The following is a 21,506-nucleotide window of genomic DNA, read 5'->3' as shown; positions in this document are numbered from 1 at the left end:
AGTTAACTTGACTTCATCGCTGAATGAGATGTTTAATTAAGTGAAATGAACATTTTGAAACACTCTTGTTGGTAAGCTGAAATAAACGTCTCATCACTAAATGTACAGTTATTGGGCTTTTGTGCCGGTTTTCTGTTCATTTCACCTTAAGGGTAATTGTCATGCTAAATTTTGTTATTGAAGGATGTTTTATTTAAGAGTGCATTATGATGCATCAGTATGAATGTGGCATGAGATATCAATATCACACTGTTTACATCCACAGCAGTCTCCTTCCACTGCTGTGTTTTGTTGGATGGCCAGCTGGTTAGAGTCCTGTTGTTTGTCCTTTTTGTACTTTTTGAGCTTTCACCTCTATTTCCAATCACTTGTTGAGGAGCGTGTCACTGCTGTTCATTAAAACTCTGGAGAGAGGGAGGGACAGAGAGAGGGATAGGGGGAGAGAGAGAGAGAGAGAGAGAGAGAGAGAGAGAGACTGAGCATGTGCGGCTCCCTAACATATACTGATATGCATGCAGTGGAGACCCACGCTGGAGGTGGGGGTCTGAATAGCTTAGCCGGCGATAAGCTGAGCTGAACTTGAGTTAGCCTAACTGAGGCAGCACGTAGCCTTGCGCGCGCTCTCACCTGCTCCAGCACACGGACCCACTCACCCCACGCGCATGCTGGCACCGGCTAAACTTCCCACTCACCGGAGCCACGGAGAGGGAGAGAGCGAGCAGGGCACTTTACACACTCCCCCCACGCCCCCCTAACCCCAACTCCAACCCACCACCATCACCATCACGACCACCGCCACTTCTGCTTTCCTCTCTTCCCACTGGAAATGACGAGTGATGCTCCAGTCAGCCTGAGCCGGGCTCTCTGATCATCTCCTGTGCTGAAGTCGCGCCTGCCTGCTTCTCGGCGCCATGAGCACCGCGCTGTCCACGCCGCAGCCGGACAGCAGCAGCACTGCCGGCGCGCCCTGGAACCACAGCGGCGCCAGCGCGTACAAAAGCGCCGCGCTACCCGAGCGCGCAACCTCGGTAAGAAGCGCCATCAGTCTCTCGTACCATACTTGCTTGTCATTGGCTGAGACAGGAGTCGCTGATGATGTCCAGTTTGTTGGTAAAATAGTATTACTGTACGGTTAAACGTGCGTATTCAAACAGACGCTCCATCTCTGATGCCTGATATGGTGGTAATGTTCTAACAACAAACTAGATGACCGTAATGAATGAAGCAATAAAAGATGGTTCTTCAAGAGTTCTTTAGTAAAGGCAGTAGTTCTGTTTAAAACCACGAGTTCAATGTACAACCATTTCCTGTTTGAATGGTTCTTTGCATGCTGAAATAGTTCTTCAGACTGATGTAGAACGTGTAAGGTTCTATAAAGAATGATTCTTCTGTTGTTACAAGCTTGACATTGCAATAATAGAAGAACCCCTTTGGTGCTATATGGATCAGTTTTCAAAAAAAGTTCAGTATAGAACCACAGCTCATTCTCCATCAACCTGAAGAACAATTTCACCATACAAAGATCCATTCAAGCATGAAATGGTTCTACACAGATCTCATGGTTCTAAACAGAACCACTGCCATCACTAAAGAACCCTTTGAAGAACAATTTTTTTTGAGAGTGTCGAATTTTCAGATGTCTTACTTAGTTGTGAATGGGTGATGTGCAAGTTGTTAACCTGATGGTATTAATGTTTTACCATCAGATTAAATAAAAGTGAGTGTAGCATGGATTAGTACAGAGATGCGGTATAGTGAGTTTTGAAATGCAGTCTCAATCTTTGATATTTGGCTGATATAGGAGCTTATAACATACTAATGTTTACCGACAAACTAGATATGAGAAAAGGTGGAATGAACTGAGAAAGGTGAGGCATGTCAGACTTTTAAACGGAGACTCAGTCTGATATGATGGTTATCATTGGCTGATGGGGTGCTAATGAGTTGGTAATAACAGTTTTATTGCTTCCTGATGGACTCTTAGTAGTGCAAAGTGTGCAGTTTGTTAGGGACCCTCCATGTAGGGTGCTTATAAAAAGCCTCCAATCGTATACGAGGCTGTAGAGATGAATCTGCAGCTGCAGAGTGAGTTCAGCTACACTGAGAAAAACCAGTGGTTCATGATTAATGTGTGGCATGTGGTTGCACACAAATGAAATATGATCTAGGAAAACAACCGGTCTATTATTATATGCCTGTTTTCCCAGGAATTCATTATAGATTATATTCTGTATTCATGTGCAAACATTTTAATCATGTAAATTCAAAATGTCATTTTTTTCAGCGTGAAGTGATCAACTTTCTCACAGACATCAGCATCAAATCAAGTACTAATTTCAGTTAAACTGCTTCTTATCTATATTTCTGTGCTGAAATATGTTCAAATGTGCTTTCACATTGGGTTCTGTATCTATTTAAAGAAGATCTGATCCCCTTCATTTCTAAGTTGGCTCTCCACTTGGGTAGGGCAGTAGATAAAGTGCTAAAACTATCCACATTTTAATGCATTGCCATTTTACCATTGTCAAAGCTAATAAAATATACACATTTGTAATATTTTAAATCGCTGTCGATATGCACAAAGGAACAGGCCATCACAACATACTTATTAAAAGTAAACCCTTAATGTTTTTGAATAGTAATTATTACATCATTATACTTATCATGAGCTTTTTCTGATGAATTACATTAAGAAAAGCAACCAAAACTACAATGAAGTCACTGGCTGAGAGAATTGCTGTGCAAAGCTTAAGTCTCACTTGTCTCGCCTGTTATCTTTCATATTTAGGTTATAGTTGTTAGAAGAGAGTGCACTGAAATGAAGCCTGTAGTTTGTGAAAATGCATTCAAGCTTATTCTATGCTAAACCCCTGCATGAAACTGCCTTCTGCCAAATAGTCATTACCATATAGTCTGGAGGAGCTGGAATGTGTTCTTCTGGAGACTAACAGAACTGTAGTGGCCGATTGCCTTGTTGCATTCAAAGCTCATGTGCATATTCTCCATTGAATTTAACCATGGAAGTTGTAGGAAAACCCTTTACTGTGCAGACCAGGCACCTTACATGTAAAAGAGAAAACTTGACAAAGTTTCATTTTTTCATTTGCAAAATCTGTGTTTTACCTGAGTTTAAAAGGTCTAGAATTGTAGAGATTAGCTCTTTGCTCCTTCAACGTAGTGTCAGTTTCTTCACTTACATTTGAGTTCTAACCACAAGAAACAGGTTTCTTAGATGTATGCATGTTCCATGACTTGTGTTTTTGATCACTCTTTTGTGGTGTAGAATAGCTCGTCCCATTACTTGTTCGTTGCACATGCATTGCTTAAGAAGAAGCTCAGTGAAACGTCACCACTTCATTTTGCACGCACTGTCCCTCTTGGTTTATGTCGCTCTCTTGCTCTGGGGTGATTACTGTAATGTGCAAGTGTATGAGTAAGGGTGTCAGACTGAGGTCCAGTCAGCTTAATGTTTCTCGTTTGGCAGGCTGCTGACATGCTGTGCATTGGGTCTTAGAAGTGGTTCCTCAGACATCTTCTGAACTGGAGATGTTAACATGCAGCCCTCAAACAACTATTCCTGTAGTAGTAGTAGTAATAATAATGATAATAATAATAATAATAATAATAATAATAATACACTGAAAGAAGATTTTGTCATTCACCCCCCCAAAAATGTACTTAACATGGCAATCTTGCTTTTAAAATGAAGCAAAGCAAAATAATTGCTCAGATGGGTTAGAACAATGTTCTTTATCAATCAAGGTCCTTTTCCAAGGGTAAGACAAAGGGCAGAACTCACTGAGTGATTTTCTTATGGTTCTAATATCAGCCCGATCACAGTCATTGGTGGATTGCTCGCTAGTATTTCAGTCATGTCAGAGATGTATTCAGAAGCATGGAGTTCTAACTGATGACTCATATAACTCCAATGAAAGAGGCAGAGTGGATATGTAAAATGTAATGCATGGTAACTGAATGCCTCTTCCTCTCTTTCAAGTGACATAATTACAAGGAGCCAAAAATATGGTAATACTGTTTTACCAACAAACTATGTAAGAGGAAGTACGCCATGAATCAAGCCTGGTGGCATAACAAGGGTGCTCACTAGCACTGGGGGCTACAAGGTGACCAGCCTCCATAACATCTTTGTTGGTTTTTGATGCTTATGAAATTTTGCAACCATGTTTCATGAATAGCTAGGATAATAGATTTCAACCATTAGCCTTCCCCAGAGCATTAACTTACATGATTTTTTAAATTCTATTGATAGTCATTTTTGTGCCATTTTTTGCATGGGGCCCTGGATCATGGTTGCATCACTGATCAGGTCAAAGATACAGTGATACAGTTTAGAAAAGAGTTTTCAAACAGTTCACCAAACAGTTCCTTCAGATCTTGGCCAGCAGTGATAACAACAAATTGTTAGGCAATTTTAGGTCCGTTTGATGCTTTCCCTTCATTTTAAACTCGTTCACACATAAGCCTATGATAATTAAAGTGCTAAAGCTGTCCTTAACATTTAGATCACTGCTGAATGATCCAAGTGCCCTTGCAATTAATCGAACTGAACTCACTTTACCTGCAATTACAATTACAGCTTGTTAAATTTGGCAAATTGTAATAGTTGTATACGAAATGGTTGTGAACACCGATACATTTGCTTTCTGACTTAATGCAGCATCAGGTTTCATTACATAATTGCTACTGTGGTTTTCTCATAGCATATGTTTCCAGCCTAGTCAATCCTCTTTGTAGCAATCCTCTGACAAATGTTTTCATGAAAATATTGAACGTGATTTAAATATAAAAGCTGATGTGTGAGGACCATGTATTATTCTAAACCAGGTCTCAGCTAAGATAAACCATGTATGTGGAAGAGAGGCTGAAACAGAGAGAGATCACATTCAGAGGAGATAGATTTAGGAGGCAGGATACAGTGGCCTGTGTAAAGCACATTGTTTTTTCTGGATTGATCTGTCAGTGTCATGGCAGTGCATGGCAATGAGCTGACCACTATTCTCCAGCACCTTAGAATTCTATTCTCTTGTCTCAAAAGAACTAAATGAATGTACTGAATTCCAATAGCAAGTCAAATGAATCAGCCAGTGAACATGGCATTTTAATCTCTGTTTGGTAACACTTGGTTGGATGGATGGTCCGTCATAGATGCTTTGTGGGTGTTTTAACATTCAAAAATCTATTTAATGTAAGTAAACTTGAAGTTGCTAGTGAAGAATTCTATTAAATCCATCCCTAACTATGAACCTAAACCTAACTCTAACCCTAAACTCAGAGCAAACCAAACACTTACTCCTAAATCTGAGCCCAACCTTAATGTTGTTAATAACCAGCTATCAGTATCATCAAAAAGTTTGTTAGTAATTTAAATATCTGTAGATCATCTATAGGGGACCATCCAAATAAAGTGTGACCCTCTATTTAGATAGATACACCATACTGTGCAAATCTCACAGACCATTATTTCATTGAACTTCCAGTCAAAGAGTCCATTCTAGCTTGTACTACTTATTCATTTTTTCAGTGTATTCTTGAGGATATTAGATATAAGATAACCCACATGCATAAAAAGGAGAAAGTAAAATAAGTTAAAAAAAAGAGTTTTCAAAACTATATATATATATATATATATATATATATATATATATATATATATATAATATAGAAATATAGGGTTCCTAACAACCATGCAGGACCTGGAGGCCCAGTAAAACTGTCACCATCAGATAAACTGCCGAAAAGAAGAAAATCAAGGTCCATTCTTGCTTCAGATCTGGAAAAATTCACTGGAAAAAATGGTTTTGTCCATCCTTCCACTGCGAGAGGACAACTCATCAATGTGAGAAGCAGAAAATACAAGACTTAACTGAGGTGTGGATACATATCCCTGCAGATTTCTCCAAAAAAGAGAAAGCAAGACTCTCAAATTCTTTGTTAACATGTATGTCCTGATGCTGAAAAATGAATAACTTGTACTTAATGGGCATTTTAAGTGGAAATTAAATAAAAGACGAGTGGTCTCTTACTTTTGCACAGTACTGTACAATTTCAGTTGCAAAAATTGTGCATCTTTAAAACCGGGAACATTCTTTCAAACCGGAAGTTCTTTCAAATAAAAAGTGTTCAAAGTTTGTCATATGTGGTAATGAAAGTGTAATAACACAGGTGATGGAAATATGAGGGAAATATAACAAAGTGGATTCCACTTGTAGAGCTGCTGTCAGAACAAAATCTCATATCTCCAAATAGGTAACTTTACATGAAAATGACTAAACATTCTGTGCTTATAATGGATTGAATGGATAAATATATTGCATGACAACAATGTTATGCTGCTCCAAGTAGGATGCCACCTAAACTTGACATGTTGTTTTGTACATATGCAGTTATTATTATTTGCGTCAGCTTTTACAATTTGAAGAGTTGCTCTTGTTTGATTGAATTTGAACCTAGAACAAAAGGAAAGTTAAAATGATATTTTGTTTCTAAGAATATAAATTGATTCTGGATCCTGAGATGTAAAACTGAGAACGACTGGGGTTTTGTCTGATAAAAAGGCATTGACTGAGAGGCAACAATGCTGAGATCAATGTGCTTTCTTCAGCCAACCTTAGAAAGTGGACAAGAAAGAATGAACAGCTTCAAGGAAAAAAAAATTGCAGAGTGAAATGTTTCATTTTTGAAAAGCATGATTAGGAAGCCCTCTTTCCTTACTGTGACAGGTAAACGTGTGGAAAAGTCAACACTGCGCTTTTTCTTCCCTCTTTATAAATCTGAAGGTGTTTATTAGGAACTAAACTACAGGCACTAACCAGCTTGTTTACTGTGGAACACAGGTAGCTTTATAAAGGGGTGCAGTGCTTTTAGCATGTTTTATGTTTCACTCTATGACAACAGCACACAAAGAATGATCAATGTAGCGGCCTAAAGCCAGGCCTAATTTATTCTAAACCATGTCTCCAATACGTTTAAGCACTGATGACTTTGCCTTGCCCTTGAAGTCCCCTAGAAATTGGTTTGTCCTTTATTTTTCAAATTTACTTTGATAAACCACATCAGAATGCACATTTATGTTTGACAGCCATGCTTACCATTACTTATCTGTACTGGCGCTGTGCATAAAGGCTGAACCCAAAGAGATATGCACTTGTGATAGGATCTCAGTCTATGCAGTTGCATGAAACAAGACAGATTGTTGTTTTCTCAGCACGCGCTAAGGACAGCCCAGTTCTTCACATGTTGTTGTGGTCAATAAAGCACACATCACCCTAAACAGGTGTACATCTATCATAATCAATGTTTGGTTCTTTTTTGCTGTTGGTTAGGAGTTGTTAGGAGTACAATTATACCAGTTTATATTAGGACTCAGCATGGTGGACAGCTGATTGACCCCCACTAGAGCCCTGCCTAGTTTTTTTAATGTATGATTATGTAACCTCAATCCAGAATAGGCACTAATTCACCTTGCTGCAGACAGAGGGCTCCCCCACCTCTCTGATGCTCTACCATAAAGTACCATGAATGAGTGCTGATGTGTCTGATGTCAAAGTCCTCCAAGCTAATTATCATTTAACCATACCTTAAGCCATGCCTTCTTTCTCTCAAGCCTTATTACTCATTTTTCTAGAGTACTACTGGAAAGAAGACATCAAACATGATGAATATTTTACTTGTGAGATTTCATTATTTTATTCTCTGAACAGCAGGAATCTATAGACCACTAAAAAATACAAGTGCCAAAAAGGGTTACCTGGTGTAATGCCATAGAAGAACCACTTTTGTTTCCCTGGAGAGTCATGCGGCAGCACGACTCGTCTTCAATCTGCTCAAGTTCAGCCACGTCACCCCATTGCTGTGCTCCCTTCACTGGCTTCCTGTAGCTGCGCGCATCAGATTTAAAACCCTAATGCTTGCCTACAGAGCCAAAAATGGACCAGCCCCTACCTACTTGATGGCAATGGTAAAATCTCGAACTGTACCATGAGCCCTTCGAGCTTTGAGTACAGCTCGGCTTGACCCGCCATCCTTCAAGGTGCACGGAAGGCAAGCGTCGAGAATGTTCTCTGTACTGGCACCCAGGTGGTGGAATGAACTCCCACTGGCTGTCCGAACAGCAGAGTCTCTTGCTGTCTTCAAACGCAGACTGAAGACTCATCTCTTTACACAGCACTTAAATGAGCATTGAACTATAAGCTGACCTTATTTTATTTATTGTATTGTATCTTATTGTTATTGTATTGCATTGAATGGCACAGAGTTCTGCGTTCAACTCTTTCTTTTTCTCTCGGTGTCCGCAGTGACATTTTTGTTTCTAGCAGTATCTGAGCTCAGGACTGCCTTTTTCTCTAAGCTATTGGTAACTAGCAAAGATACTTTCTCTAGATTGACAAAGCACTTCTTGTAAGTCGCTCTGGATAAGAGCGTCTGCTAAATGCTGTAAATGTAAATGTAAATTAGAGCCTTTCAACTGATCATTCCTTTAAAATCATTTCTGTAAATGAGATGTTTTAAAATTTTACTTCTGTGAAAGGCCTATTATTCAGTAACTGCATGGAATAAATGTAAAAAAAAGGTTGATGGCTTTTGTAAAAGCTTCCCTCAAATTAGCAGAACATGTGTTTTATGGTCATAATACTAAATCCTTACTCTTCCAATTTACTGGGGAAATACAATTCTACATTCATATGCACTCATTATACATTAAATATATTAATAAATAATGTTAGATATAATGATGTTTTAATAAATAATTAAATGGAAACATATTACTCATAACAGTCGTATTTGCTCTTGAATATTGGAACCAGTGAACATCAATAAATACATAATACACAGTTAAGCCATCATGAAAAGGATCAATTAGATCCTCAACCATCAGTGAACAGATTTATTTAAACATGTGAACAAAAGACTGTTTTATTATGTTTGAAGGCTTCTGTTAATACTAACAGGTTCTGTTGATATTCGGTAATGATTTTGAAAGAGTTCAGTTTCCAGTGACCTCAGATGAAGGCATTGCATTCCGCAGGTCTTGAACAATTCTCAATCCACATTTACCAGAGACAAGATGAAGTCCACCTTAACCTGAGACCGAGACATGACTGAAACCAGCCTTGAGACCTAGAATGGACTCAAGTGCTTCAACACTAATGTGACCTAACAAAGTCAATAATTCATAGAATTTAATAGTTTGTGGCATAAACTACTGTTTTGAACAAGAAAACGCACAAATAGGAATCCAAACATTAGTCACGTTGTATCACTACTGTAAACAATAATGAAAAAAATCATAGTATTTCCAAACATGAAAAGCCTTGTGTACCTTTTATGCAATGATAGGAAAAACCTGTTGCACCAACTTTGCATGCTGACATATTTTACTCTGGCCCAACATTTAACAAGCATGTGGCTGATTTAAATGAGTTTGAGGGGACATTGCCTAAATTCCCAGAATGGATCATTGGTGAGACAGTTCAGCAGGGTTAAAACAATAAACTAAGTGATTAAAAACTCACTTTATAGCCATGTGGTTTAACCAAATTGAAACATTTCTTCAGATTTGTGCTCAGGTAAACGCAACCAACATGGATCAGAGCAAACATTAACTTTTCGGATTAAATAAAATGAATGATTAAAACAATGATAATAAATGAAAATAAAGATTCACTTTGACAACACGATATGCTAACTGTGTGGCCAGTTGAGAACGCTTTCTCAAATCATGGGTTTTGGCGTTGCTTGTATATAGGAGTCCATAATCAAAGACATATAACAGTCAGCAGTGACGTTTGAGAATGCTCATATGAATACATTTGCTCTTCACTTTTAAATTCTTGACCTTTCTATTTGTTTGAAAGGCTACACAGCTTCCTTTGAAAGCACATATTTCATATAGTGCTCTTAAAGCATCAGCTGCTTTTTATCTAAACTAGTCTATGAGTAGTTGGGCAGTTTGTTTTGTTCAGCTGAGCTGAAGGGTCAGTTCTTCGCGTGTGCTGTTCTCTGTATCTTCTGTGTTCTGCCTCTAGAGCTGTTACTCAGAGTGTTCACTGCAACTGCTTTCTGTCTGTGCTGGAGGGTTTGTTTGCTAATCAGAACCTCTCCTGCTTGAAGCAAACCTGCTGTAGCACTCCCCCCCCCTTTATCCCTTGTTTGCTACTGATGCATAAACCCCTCACACCACATTGAAGAGTCTCTGTGTTGCTGCTTCCCGGCCTGGGTCTGAGTGTTGGTGACATCCTGTTTGAGTAAGCTGCTCGTCTGTTTTCTGCAGAACCGCCCTCGTCATTACAATGTGTTCCTCTCTGCTCTATCTCTAATCCCTCATCAATAGAGCTAAAAGACAAGCCTTTAATATCACTGACATCTGGGGATTAAACAAGGCATTACTGCAGCCCCTCTGGATTTTCCCCAGTTTGCCGGAAATAATGATTGAAGGCAAATTTCGGTCACTGTTTAGCCTATTTGCCCTTGAGTTGCAAAAGCACTGCTTAATCGTGCAGAAGTAAGCCCTGGTGTTGGGACTCACTTGAAAATCCCAGTTGTGCCATGTGTTGCTTCTGGTTGAGTCCTTGAGGCTGCAACAAGTTAACATTACACTCGGCAGTTTTTGTCTGTCAGGTTTTGTCCAGTTATCTCTTGGATGATGCTTTTGCACTGCACTGTAGTTTTCTGTCATATACTGATTTAAATAATCAATACAGTAATTAATGCATAATAAAAAATCACAACTTGTTGAATATCATATAACTGAAACATGTCTTGTACAACGTAAACTTTATTTTAAAGTTGATGAAGAAAGCTCTTGATTCTATTCCATTGCTCCTACAGTGCTTTCTCTTAATCTAAAAATAGATTTCTCTTACTCCTTTTGTATGGAGCACAGTTAAAACAGTACAACAATATTACATAATGGCCTACAGAGATGGTCAAGAATTGCTTTCATGAAAAGAAAAGTTTATTGTAGCACCAAATAATCTAATTGTATTGTAAATTTATTTGTACTCAACTTAAGCTTTAGCTGTAAATGACTGGTCAATGCCAGAGTTTAGATGTACCAGGGGTCGACAACCCAAATATTGAGAAAAGCCATTTTGTCCTTTCAATAAAAATCAAACCACCTTGGGAGCCACAACATTTTAGGTCCACTTGGCTGTAAATATGTCTCGGTATGTGCCAATTTACTAGTATAGGCTAAAAAACATAATATAAACCAAAACACAAACCTATAACCACTTTTCTCAACTCTCCAGCAAGAAACTTTTCTGGAAAAATAGAATAGTTTTTTTTTGTAAAGTGTGTCTCACTTTTTATGAGGCTGAAGTCAACTTCTCATTTGCCAGCTTCTTGTAGGAATTTTCCAATTCCAACTTAAATGGTGCCTGAGGAGCCAGAATGTAGCTACTGCTGGAACAGGAAAATTCAAATGAGAATCTGACTCCAGCTTCAAGACTTTTTAGCACTTGAAAGTTTCTTTTTGCAGATTAAATGTATAAGTAAACCAGTTGGAGTGCTTATAAACACAAATAAATCCATTTGTCTCTAATGATTGATGTTTGTCTTAAATCTTTCTCTTGCCATTTTGTTGGCTACTAGTTAAGTGTTGCAGTTTTACCAGTAGTCTGTGCACCAACCTTCAGGGTTAAAGGTTGGTACATTAGCAGATATAGGCCACATTGACTCCAATGTCTAAGACCATTTATTGTTATTGCTACATTAACTCCAGAATTTAAGTCTGTTTATTGTTAAAACTGTGTTAGAATCACTAGCAGAGCTTTATTTTACTGCAGTGAGGATTATTTCATTTTTACTATATTGCTGTGGAGCTGCAACAGGGCAATAAAAAGCCACAAGACCCCTGGGTTATACCAATTTGCTTCATGATTAAAAAAATTGTAAGACTTTAACTCTGCTACATAACATTGATGTAATCATGCTATAAACATGTAAGATGGCATGAGTCATCATGACAGATTATGCCAAGTAATGTAACAGTCTCATGTTACTCTTTTCCATTCCTTGTTATAACAGATGCTATAAAGTTTGATGTCATCATGGCCAACTGCAGCATACATGCAAAACGGTGCATATGTGACATAAGATGGTAACAGTAACATGACAATGTTACATTACTGAACAAAATGGTCATGACAACTGCTAACAGCATATAACAGCTGTTTTCACACATGTATGGCATGATTATGTCAAGGTGAAAAGCAGGGTAAAAAGGTAGTAAAGTGTTACAACTAATTTACAAATTGAAGTGATCCGTGGGCCAGAGGCTGTAGTTAGCACAAATATGATTACTTCTGAGAATTTTAAAGCTACTTTGGACATCCATCCATCCATCCATCCATCCATCATCTTCCGCTTCTCCGGGGTTCGGGTCGCGGGGGCAGCATCCTGAGCAATGAAGCCCAGACCTCCCTTTCCCCAGCCACTTCCACTAGCTCCCTGGGAGGGATTCCGAGGCGCTCCCAGGCCAGCTGGGCGATATAGTCACGCCAGCGTGTCCTGGGTCTTCCCCGGGGTCTCCTCCCCGGTGGACTTGCCTGTGACACCTCCCAAGGGAGGCGTCCAGGAGGCATCCTAACAAGATGCCCGAACCACCTCAACTGGCTCCTCTCGACGTGAAGAAGCAGCGGCTCTACTCCGAGTCCCTCTCGGATGACCGAACTTCTCACCCTATCTCTAAGGGAGAGTCCAGCCACCCTGCGGAGGAAACTCATTTCAGCCGCTTGTATTCGCGATCTCGTTCTTTCGGTCATTACCCAAAGCTCATGACCATAGGTGAGGGTGGGAACATAGATCGACCAGTAAATCGAGAGCCTTGCCTTATGGCTCAGCTCTTTCTTTACCACAACAGACCGGTAAAGAGCCCGCATCACTGCTGACCCAGCACCAATCCGCCTGTCAATCTCCCGCTCCCTTGTACCATCACTCGTGAACAAGACCCCGAGATACTTAAACTCCTCCACTTGAGGCAAGAGCTCATCCCCGAACCAGAGAGGGCTCTCCACCCTTTCCCGCGTGAGAACCATGGCCTTGGATTTGGAGGTACTGATCCTCATCCCGGCCGCTTCACACTCGGCTGCAAACCGATCCAGTGAAAGCTGAAGTTCACGGCCTGATGTCCCCAATAGGACCACATCATCTGCGAACAGCAGCGATGTGACCCTGAGGTCACCAAACCGGACACCCTCCATCCCCTGACTGCGCCTAGAAATTCTATCCATAAAAATTATGAATAGAATCGGTGACAAAGGGCAGCCCTGACGGAGTCCAACTCTCACTGGGAAAAAGTCTGACTTACTGCCGGCCATGCGAACCAAGCTCCTGCTTTGTTTGTACAGGGCCTGAATGGCTCGTAGCAAAGAGCCATGTACCCCGTACTCCCGAAGCACCTCCCACAGAATACCCCGGGGAACACAGTCGAATGCCTTCTCCAAATCCACAAAGCACATGTGGACTGGTTGGGCAAACTCCCATGAACCCTCGAGAATCCTGGAGAGGGTAAAGAGTTGGTCCAGTGTTCCACGACCAGGGCGGAACCCGCACTGCTCCTCCTGGATCTGAGGTTCGACTATAAGCCGGACTCTCTTCTCCAGTACCCTTGCATAGACCTTACCAGGGAGGCTGAGGAGTGTGATTCCCCTGTAGTTGGAACACACCCTCCGGTCCCCCTTTTTAAAAAGAGGCACCACCACCCCAGTCTGCCAATCAAGTGGCACCACCCCCGATGTCCACGCAATGTTGAAAAGGCGTGTCAGCCAAGACAGCCCCACAACATCCAGAGCCTTGAGGAACTCGGGACGGATCTCATCCACCCCTGCAGCCCTGCCGCCAAGGAGCTTTTTAACTACCTTAGCGACTTCGGCCTCAGTAATGGACAAGCCTATTCCCGTGTCCCCAGACTCTGCCTCCTCACTGGAGAACGTGTCGGTGGGATTGAGAAGGTCCTCAAAGTATTCCTTCCACCGCCCAATGACGTCTTCAGTCGAAGTCAGCAGCACACCATCTCCACTATATACAGTGCTAGTGGCACACTGCTTTCCCCTTCTGAGTCGCCTGACGGTTTGCCAGAATCTTTTTGGAGCCGACTTAAAGTCACTTTCCAAGGCCTCACCGAACTCTTCCCACACCCGGGTTTTTGCCTTGGCAACGACTGAAGCCGCAGATCGCTTGGCCTGTCAATACCTGCCAGCTGCCTCTGGTGTCCTACAGGCCAACCATGTCCGGTAGGACTCCTTCTTCAGCTTGACGGCATCTCTCACCTGGGGTGTCCACCACCGGGTTCGAGGATTACCGCCCCGACAGGCACCAACTACCTTGCGACCACAGCTACAGTCAGCCGCTTCAACAATGGAGGAGCGGAACATGGCCCATTCTGAGTCAATGTCCCCCACCTCCCCCGATATCTGGTCAAAGTTCTGACGGAGGTGTGAGTTGAAGATCAATCTGACAGGTTCTTCTGCGAGACGTTCCCAGCAAACCCTCACTATACGTTTGGGTTTGCCTGGTCTGACTGGCATCTTCCCCCACCACCTGATCCAACTCACCACCAGGTGGTGATCAGTTGACAGCTCAGCTCCTCTCTTTACCCGAGTGTCCAGTACACATGGCCGCAAGTCCGCTGACACGACTACAAAGTCAATCATTGAACTGCGGCCTAGGGTGTCCTGGTGCCATGTGCACTTATGGACATCCTTGTGTTCAAACATGGTGTTCGTTATGGACAAACTGTGGTTTGCACAGAAGTCCAAAAACTGAACACCACTCGGGTTCAGATCAGAGAGGCCATTCCTCCCAATCACACCCCTCCAGGTCTTACTGTCATTGCCCACGTGAGCGTTGAAGTCCCCCAGTAGGACAATGGAGTCTCCAGGAGGAGCACTTTCAAGCACCCCTTCCAAGGACTCTATGAAGGCTGGGTATTCTGAACTGCTGTTCGGTGCATAAGCACAGACAACAGTCAGGACCCGTTCCCCAACCCGAAGGCGTAGGGAAGCTACCCTCTCGTCCACCGGGGAAAACCCCAACATACAGGCGCCGAGTCGAGGGGCTATGAGAAAGCCCACACCTGCCTGCCGCCTCTCACCATGGGCAACTCCAGAAAAGAAAAAAGTCCAGCCCCTCTCAAGGAGATTGGACCCAGAGCCCAAGCTGTGTGTTGAGGTGAGCCCGACTATATCTAGCCGGTATCTCTCGACCTCGCGCACCAACTCAGGCTCCTTCCCCGCCAGTGAGGTAACGTTCCAAGTTCCAAAAGCCAGTTTCAGCAACCGAGGATCAGAACGCCAAGGCCCACGCCTTCGGACACTGCCCGATCCACAATGCACCGCACCCCTACTACTGCCCCTCCCATCGGTGGTGGGTCGATGGGAGGGGGGACTCATGTAGCTCCTTCGGGCTGGGCCCGGCCGGGCACCATGAGTGAATGCCCGGCCACCAGACGCTCGCTGGCGAGCCCCTCCCCCAGGCCTGGCTCCAGGGTGGGGCCCCGGTAACCCTGATCCGGGCAGGGTACACGAGTCCTGCTTTGTTGTCCTCATAGGGGTGGTTATGGATCACACTTTGTCTGGCCTGTCACCTAGGACCAGTTTGCCATGGGAGACCCTACCAGGAGCTTTTGCTCCAGACAACATAGCTCCTAGGGTCCTTCAAGCACACAAACCTCTCCACCACGATAAGGTGGTGATCCATGGAGAGGACTTTGGACATTTCAAACATTATTCAGCCAGACCTTTGTGTGTGAGAAGAATAGGGGCTGAGGATATATTCAGGGGGTCAAACTCCTGACCTGAAAATACCAGACAAAATGTCCACTTGGAATACAAGATAGGCTTTTTTTTTTTTTTTTTTGTAGATACTGTATGTATATGCAACTTTACCCTCACAAGAAAAACCATTGGGCTTTGAGACAGCTCAGTCTATTACTTCTCTTTTCTGATGGAATTCATGGAAGTAACACTGATGTCTATAGGGAGATCGTAAGTGAAAAGCACATCAAAGCAGAAGGGCAGGAAAATGCTTTCAGTGCTCCTTAGCGTCTGTCCTGTGGGCCCTCAGTCACTCTTCATTTCACAACTCTGACACAGCACTGTCAAAAAGGAGGATGGGTGATACACGAGCTAAAATGTCAAGGTCCACACCTAATGAACGTTGAACAGGCCACGCTATAAAAAAAGAACTAAGGGGGGTTGTTAGACTACAATTTGGGAATATTATTGACCTTAATTGCAAATGTGTTTTATTTTGAGGTAACACAGTCTGTATATCCTGACTCTGTTCTATTTGATTGAATAGAAAAGTGTTGTAGAATTAAATTAAGTACAACAATGTAGTTGTTAAGTGTTGTTTAGTGTATGTGCAGTGATGTAGGTTAAATTTTATATGCTCAGGAGGAAAAGAAACAATCCTGTTTAGTGGGGCATCCCATTTGGAGAAGGGCTACATGTTTCAAATATAATGGTGCTGCTGTAACCAACCTTGCATCTCCAAATTGGTAACTATCATAAGAGAAAGGGGAAAAAATCTTTAAATATATGTTAGTTTAACAAGATGTTTTCTTCCACATCATTTTAGACCATTTCTATTAAGCCATTCACCCTGAAATATAAAGTGCAGCTGGCATTTTCGAACACTGTAAAAATAAACATGACAGCGATGATAAGCAAGCCATATTCTTCCAGCAAATCAAATAAGCACAATCTTGACAAGGCAGATTTTAGTTGTCTTCTTTCTTCATGCATAATACATGCAGCCAATCAGTGGATGGCTCCCTCATAGGACTTGACAAGACTAGCTAAACACTCACACACTCACAAAACTTAAAATAGCATGGATGGGAACGGATTAAGATTTTCATGAACTTTGTGTTATGACATCACTTTGACTTGGGGGTGGCTGGGGTGTGGGGGGGTGGGGTTGGGTGTTAAATAGGGCCATAATGACCTAGTTCACTGACTATGAGAAAGGTCTTATTATAATATACATCCTTGCCGAAGTACACTTTCCTATGATATACACTGAAAAGCTGTCCCACATAGCATCCATCTAGAGAAAACATTATGCTTGGGAATCACTTGTGCTGTCACAGAATTCAAGCATGGAAGTGTTTGGTGCAAAATACTGATGTGATGAGCCCAAATGATTATAGGATATATCACACCTACAGAATTAGTTCAAATTGCGGTCCCATTGTAAAAAAAAAAACGTGTTCATGAGAAATTTGCAGGGATTACATTATGATCTATTTCAACCCAAGACATAAATTTTGTCCCAAATTTTTAAAATCAGTGTGTCACTATCAAAACTTTTTACAAAAAATTTGTCAATGTTTTTTGTATTTTAATGAAAAATATTATATTTTTGTCTGTATGACTGTTCAAAACTGCATTGGCCTGTCTTGTACTGGCTAGCATTTTGAAGTTCTGCTTGAAATTTGTTAAAATTGTCACTACTGAAACAGTCAGTACTATAAGTTTCAGTAGTGTTATGCTTCTTTTGGTAGTGATAATTGGGATGATTAGGACTGACTATCATTTATTTTATTAGCATAAATCAAATTAAGATATAGTCTCATCCAAAGCAAAAAGTCTAAAGTTTAGTCTGAAAGGTGTTCATTTCATTGTGACCTTGAATCAATTCAAGGAAATGATCCATTGAAGACAATGTAAACATGAATGGCTGCTGAATTTACACAAACACTTTCAGGGCAATCACTTCTTTTCCAGATCTATCGAATTATAGTCTGCTCACTACCTGATACATGCTGCTTGGGGACTGAGCATGAAAAACTATGAACTAAGTGGAACTCAGGAGTTTCTGGCTAGACAAAGGACAGAGCAGTTTTTATAGTTTGAATGACCAGAAACACTATAATTGGTAAAAATGAAGCAGGTTAATGATACATACTAGAGCCACCTGTTGACATGCCTGGTTAGATGAGGGGTTAAAGCTACTGGGACCACTGGGCTGTTTGTACTGATGGAGATCAAATAGACTGAAATGTTTGCACCTCTTTGCATTATTTTTATTTTTATTTATATTTTCAAGGTCTCATTTTATGACATGTTCAAGTGACGACTTCAAACACCTCTAAAATGTTCTCTCTGCAGATTTCAATGCATTTTCATACTGGAACATGGTGAAACATGTTCAGAGGGGAAAAAAAGAGGAGGAACATTTCTCTGTTAAGACTCTCTTTAACTTAATTCATGAATATCATGCCTTGATAATAGCAAGACATCGCAGGTGGTTTCCTTCTCTGTTTTCCTGCTTCTTCCAGTAACAGATTATAGCAGTTGAGGGACAAGAATATCTATCTTGTTTGTCTTGAAATGTTAATCTGAGATTATCCTGGTTTTAAAAAGAGGAGGCAGAAAAGAAATAACATGAAACTATGAAGTGCACAAAATTCATTGCAAGGCAGTTGATAAAAACAGAGGAGTTCCTTCTGATGTTAGCCTTAAACATTAGCACGAATATATTCTATTGCATTTGTGATATTGATGCAAAAACAAGATAAAATACAGAATGTACAATTATCATATTCTTTTATGTGATCCTTCCATTTTACCAGTGCAATTGTATCACTTTCAGACATACATACATACACGCTATGAGCTCATTAATTCTGTGCTGCCCTCTTCCTCAGTTAGTAAAATAGCTTGAAAGTGTTCTTGAAATTGTCACAGATTCTTTCTAAAAGAGACTGTGTGTTGTTCTTATAGGCCTCCTTTTTATTTTTTTGCACAAATCTATTTAATTCAAGAATGCAAATTTTGCTGAGGAGATTAGATAAAATCTTGGTTGCATTACATTTTTGCAGCTTTCTGTCCTTTTACGCCTTACGACCCAGGAAATACAATAATTGTTAGATACCATCCTCATTTATTTAATTTCCAGTTGAACTGACTGTAAAGTATAAGTCATTTCTCAGCATCGAGAAAAGAAGCAGAAAACATACTTAAAAAATGCAGAAACCTCAACAATTTAATATAATGTCTTTTTTTTCAGTGGTGTGTCCAAATTATACTTTATTACAGCTTCCATTCTTGTTAGGAGACTTGCTTTCAGCATTTCAAAGAAATTTTTAAGACATCCAATGTTCAGTCTTAGAACTTTATTACATTTACAATCCAAGTAATCCCAAACACATTCAGTGTTTTTGTGGTCTGGGGTGGTGAGTCTATTATTCTGGGAACACCAGCAGCTTCTATGATTGATCTGCAGATTCCTTTTTTCCTTTTCTCAGTAACAGCTTGTTGACAGCTACACATCCTTTCAGACTCATAGTGTTGAATGTCTTCTCACAGTGGAAGGATGGACAGAAACACCTGTGGATTTTTTCAGATCTGAAGAAAAAATTGGAGCTTAATTTTCTCCTCTCTCTCAAAGTTGAAAGCTTTAAGTGGGGTTTATATGATTATCAGTTTTGGTTGTCTACCAGGTCTTGCACAGTTGTTGGGAGTCTGATTTTCCTATATCTTTTAATCAGTTTTTGAACTTATTTTTCTTTGCTTATTTACTTTTGACTTGCTCATTCCTTAGTGTTCCTAAGTGAATTATTTTATATCTTATCTCACCAGAAATATCGTCACTGTCCAAAGAAAAATGTCTCCATTTTTATTTTATTTTTCTACATCATTTGAGCCCAGCAGTTTTTATGATAAATGGTCAATAAAAATGCTCCAAAATAGCTTTGAATAAAATCATTTACATTAACTTATATTTAAAGTAAAGAACATTTTTGGCTTCACGTGTAAACCTCTTTTAAACCATTTTGGATATATTTGTTTTTCTTTGGACAGTCTTGATATGTTTTAACTTCTATAAACTTATAACTTTATATATTAAAGGCCCCTTTTGACAGAAAATTTAATAAATGAAGGGTGGTCTCTGGCTGTGACTGTATATATTTCCCCATGTTACCATCCTAGTAGAGTCTGAATGAGACAGGATCGATAGAGCAGTTCATGCAAGGGTGGATGGGCAGAGGGATAAATTGGTAAAGAAAGCAGGTGGTCCCAGACACTGACACTGATGCTTTGAGCTGTTGTGTTTGCTGCTCTAATTGCAGCCCCTCCTGTAGAGCAAGGCCCCTGAACCTGCCTGGACACAAGTGCTTATTCCCCAAAGTTGCCCTCAATGTCATAAAATGTTTTGTTCACTTTGTGCACAAATCACTGCAACTGTGACCGCAATATATTGTGCACGTTGTAAGTGTGATCCTGAAAGTGTTGTAATGCCAGCTAAACAGGCCTGAGGAACAGTGTTCACGATAAAGTAGTACATGGAAGTGATTAAACCACAAGATTACTGCTGATTTGTACACTGTTTATCCCCACTGACATTTTAAGGACTGTCTTAAATTGATCATTTTATTTCAGGTTACCAAGCAGAGTGTTTAAGGACTCTGCTGACCCTGGTTGACTTGGTCTTACCTGAACTTTGCTTTTCTCTATTCACAGGTGGCCATGGTTCAGGATAGCCAGTATCCATTTCCCACTGTGGATGTTCCAGACCATGCCCACTATACTATCGGTTCTGTCATCTTAGTAATCGGCATCACTGGCATGGTGGGCAACTTCCTGGTCATGTATGCCTTCTGCAAGTAAGTTTTCAGAGATCCTTCCATCTGCTTACCCTTGTATGTCTACACAGATATAAAGATGCCAAAAGACATTCATTGGAGTGATGCCATAGACACACCATACCACTTTTGCTGAACCTTTCAGTTGAGTGGTTTTCATTGACTTTTGCTTTCCTAAACAATCTTTCAGTTGAGTGGTTTCAAAAGAACCATCCACTAAAAGGTTTTTATAGAACCAAAAGTGGTTCCTTTGTGGTATTGCTCCAAAAAAAAAAAAGAAAAAAACATTTTAGCACCCTTTCCATTAAGAATTATGTGTCAAAATAAAGTTCTCTAAAATATAGAAAAATATATTTAAAATGCAAGCACAAAATCAGTAACAATAAAGAGCAGTAAGAATTAAATATCTGCAGACTTATAAAAGAAATTACAGTAATCTGCTTATAAAGGGGTTCTTTTCTTGACCATTTCCATGTTTTAGAACAATAATAAACACATCAGAACTATAAAATAATACATATTAAAAATGTAACAACAAATAAGCCTGGTATTTTAAAGGGTTAAATAAATGAAGGGTGTCTGAGTTTGGCACAGTGTTGTGTTTTATGTTGTTGATCTATTTTATTTTATTTTTTTCAATTTCAATGAAAAAAAAAATTTTTTTTGAATAACTTTGTCCATATCATCAACTTGACTATTTGTTTTTGTTTTCCATTCGTATTTACATCACTCCACCTTTATCAAAAATATATACGTGTGTGTGCGTGTGTGTGTGTGTGTGTGTGTGTGTGTCCGTCCAGACTACATCTGCAATTTGTTAAACTGACTAATCAGAGAAGAGAGACCTTCTAAACCAATATTGAAGACAGAATGAGCACAAAAAAGTGTCAGA

General features: G+C 40.4%; 1 protein-coding gene across 1 annotated transcript in view; it reads left to right on the top strand.

The window, feature by feature from the left end:
* Window positions 1-530: 530 nt before the first annotated feature.
* The window catches only part of opn4b (opsin 4b), a 47,959-nt gene continuing 26,983 nt past the window's right edge, over window positions 531-21,506 (top strand). The window contains exons 1-2 of the mRNA XM_017702833.2: window positions 531-1,028; window positions 20,493-20,635. Of these exons, the coding sequence (XP_017558322.1) occupies window positions 912-1,028; window positions 20,493-20,635 (260 nt within the window). The 5' untranslated portion in view covers window positions 531-911. The remainder of the gene's footprint in view (window positions 1,029-20,492; window positions 20,636-21,506) is intronic.

The sequence above is a fragment of the Pygocentrus nattereri genome, chromosome 13 (genome assembly GCF_015220715.1).
Source record: "Pygocentrus nattereri isolate fPygNat1 chromosome 13, fPygNat1.pri, whole genome shotgun sequence".
In the NCBI taxonomy this organism is placed as follows: Eukaryota; Metazoa; Chordata; class Actinopteri; order Characiformes; family Serrasalmidae; genus Pygocentrus; species Pygocentrus nattereri.
The sequence above is the reverse complement of the archived record's forward strand: the minus strand, read 5'-3'. Positions and strand labels throughout refer to the sequence as shown.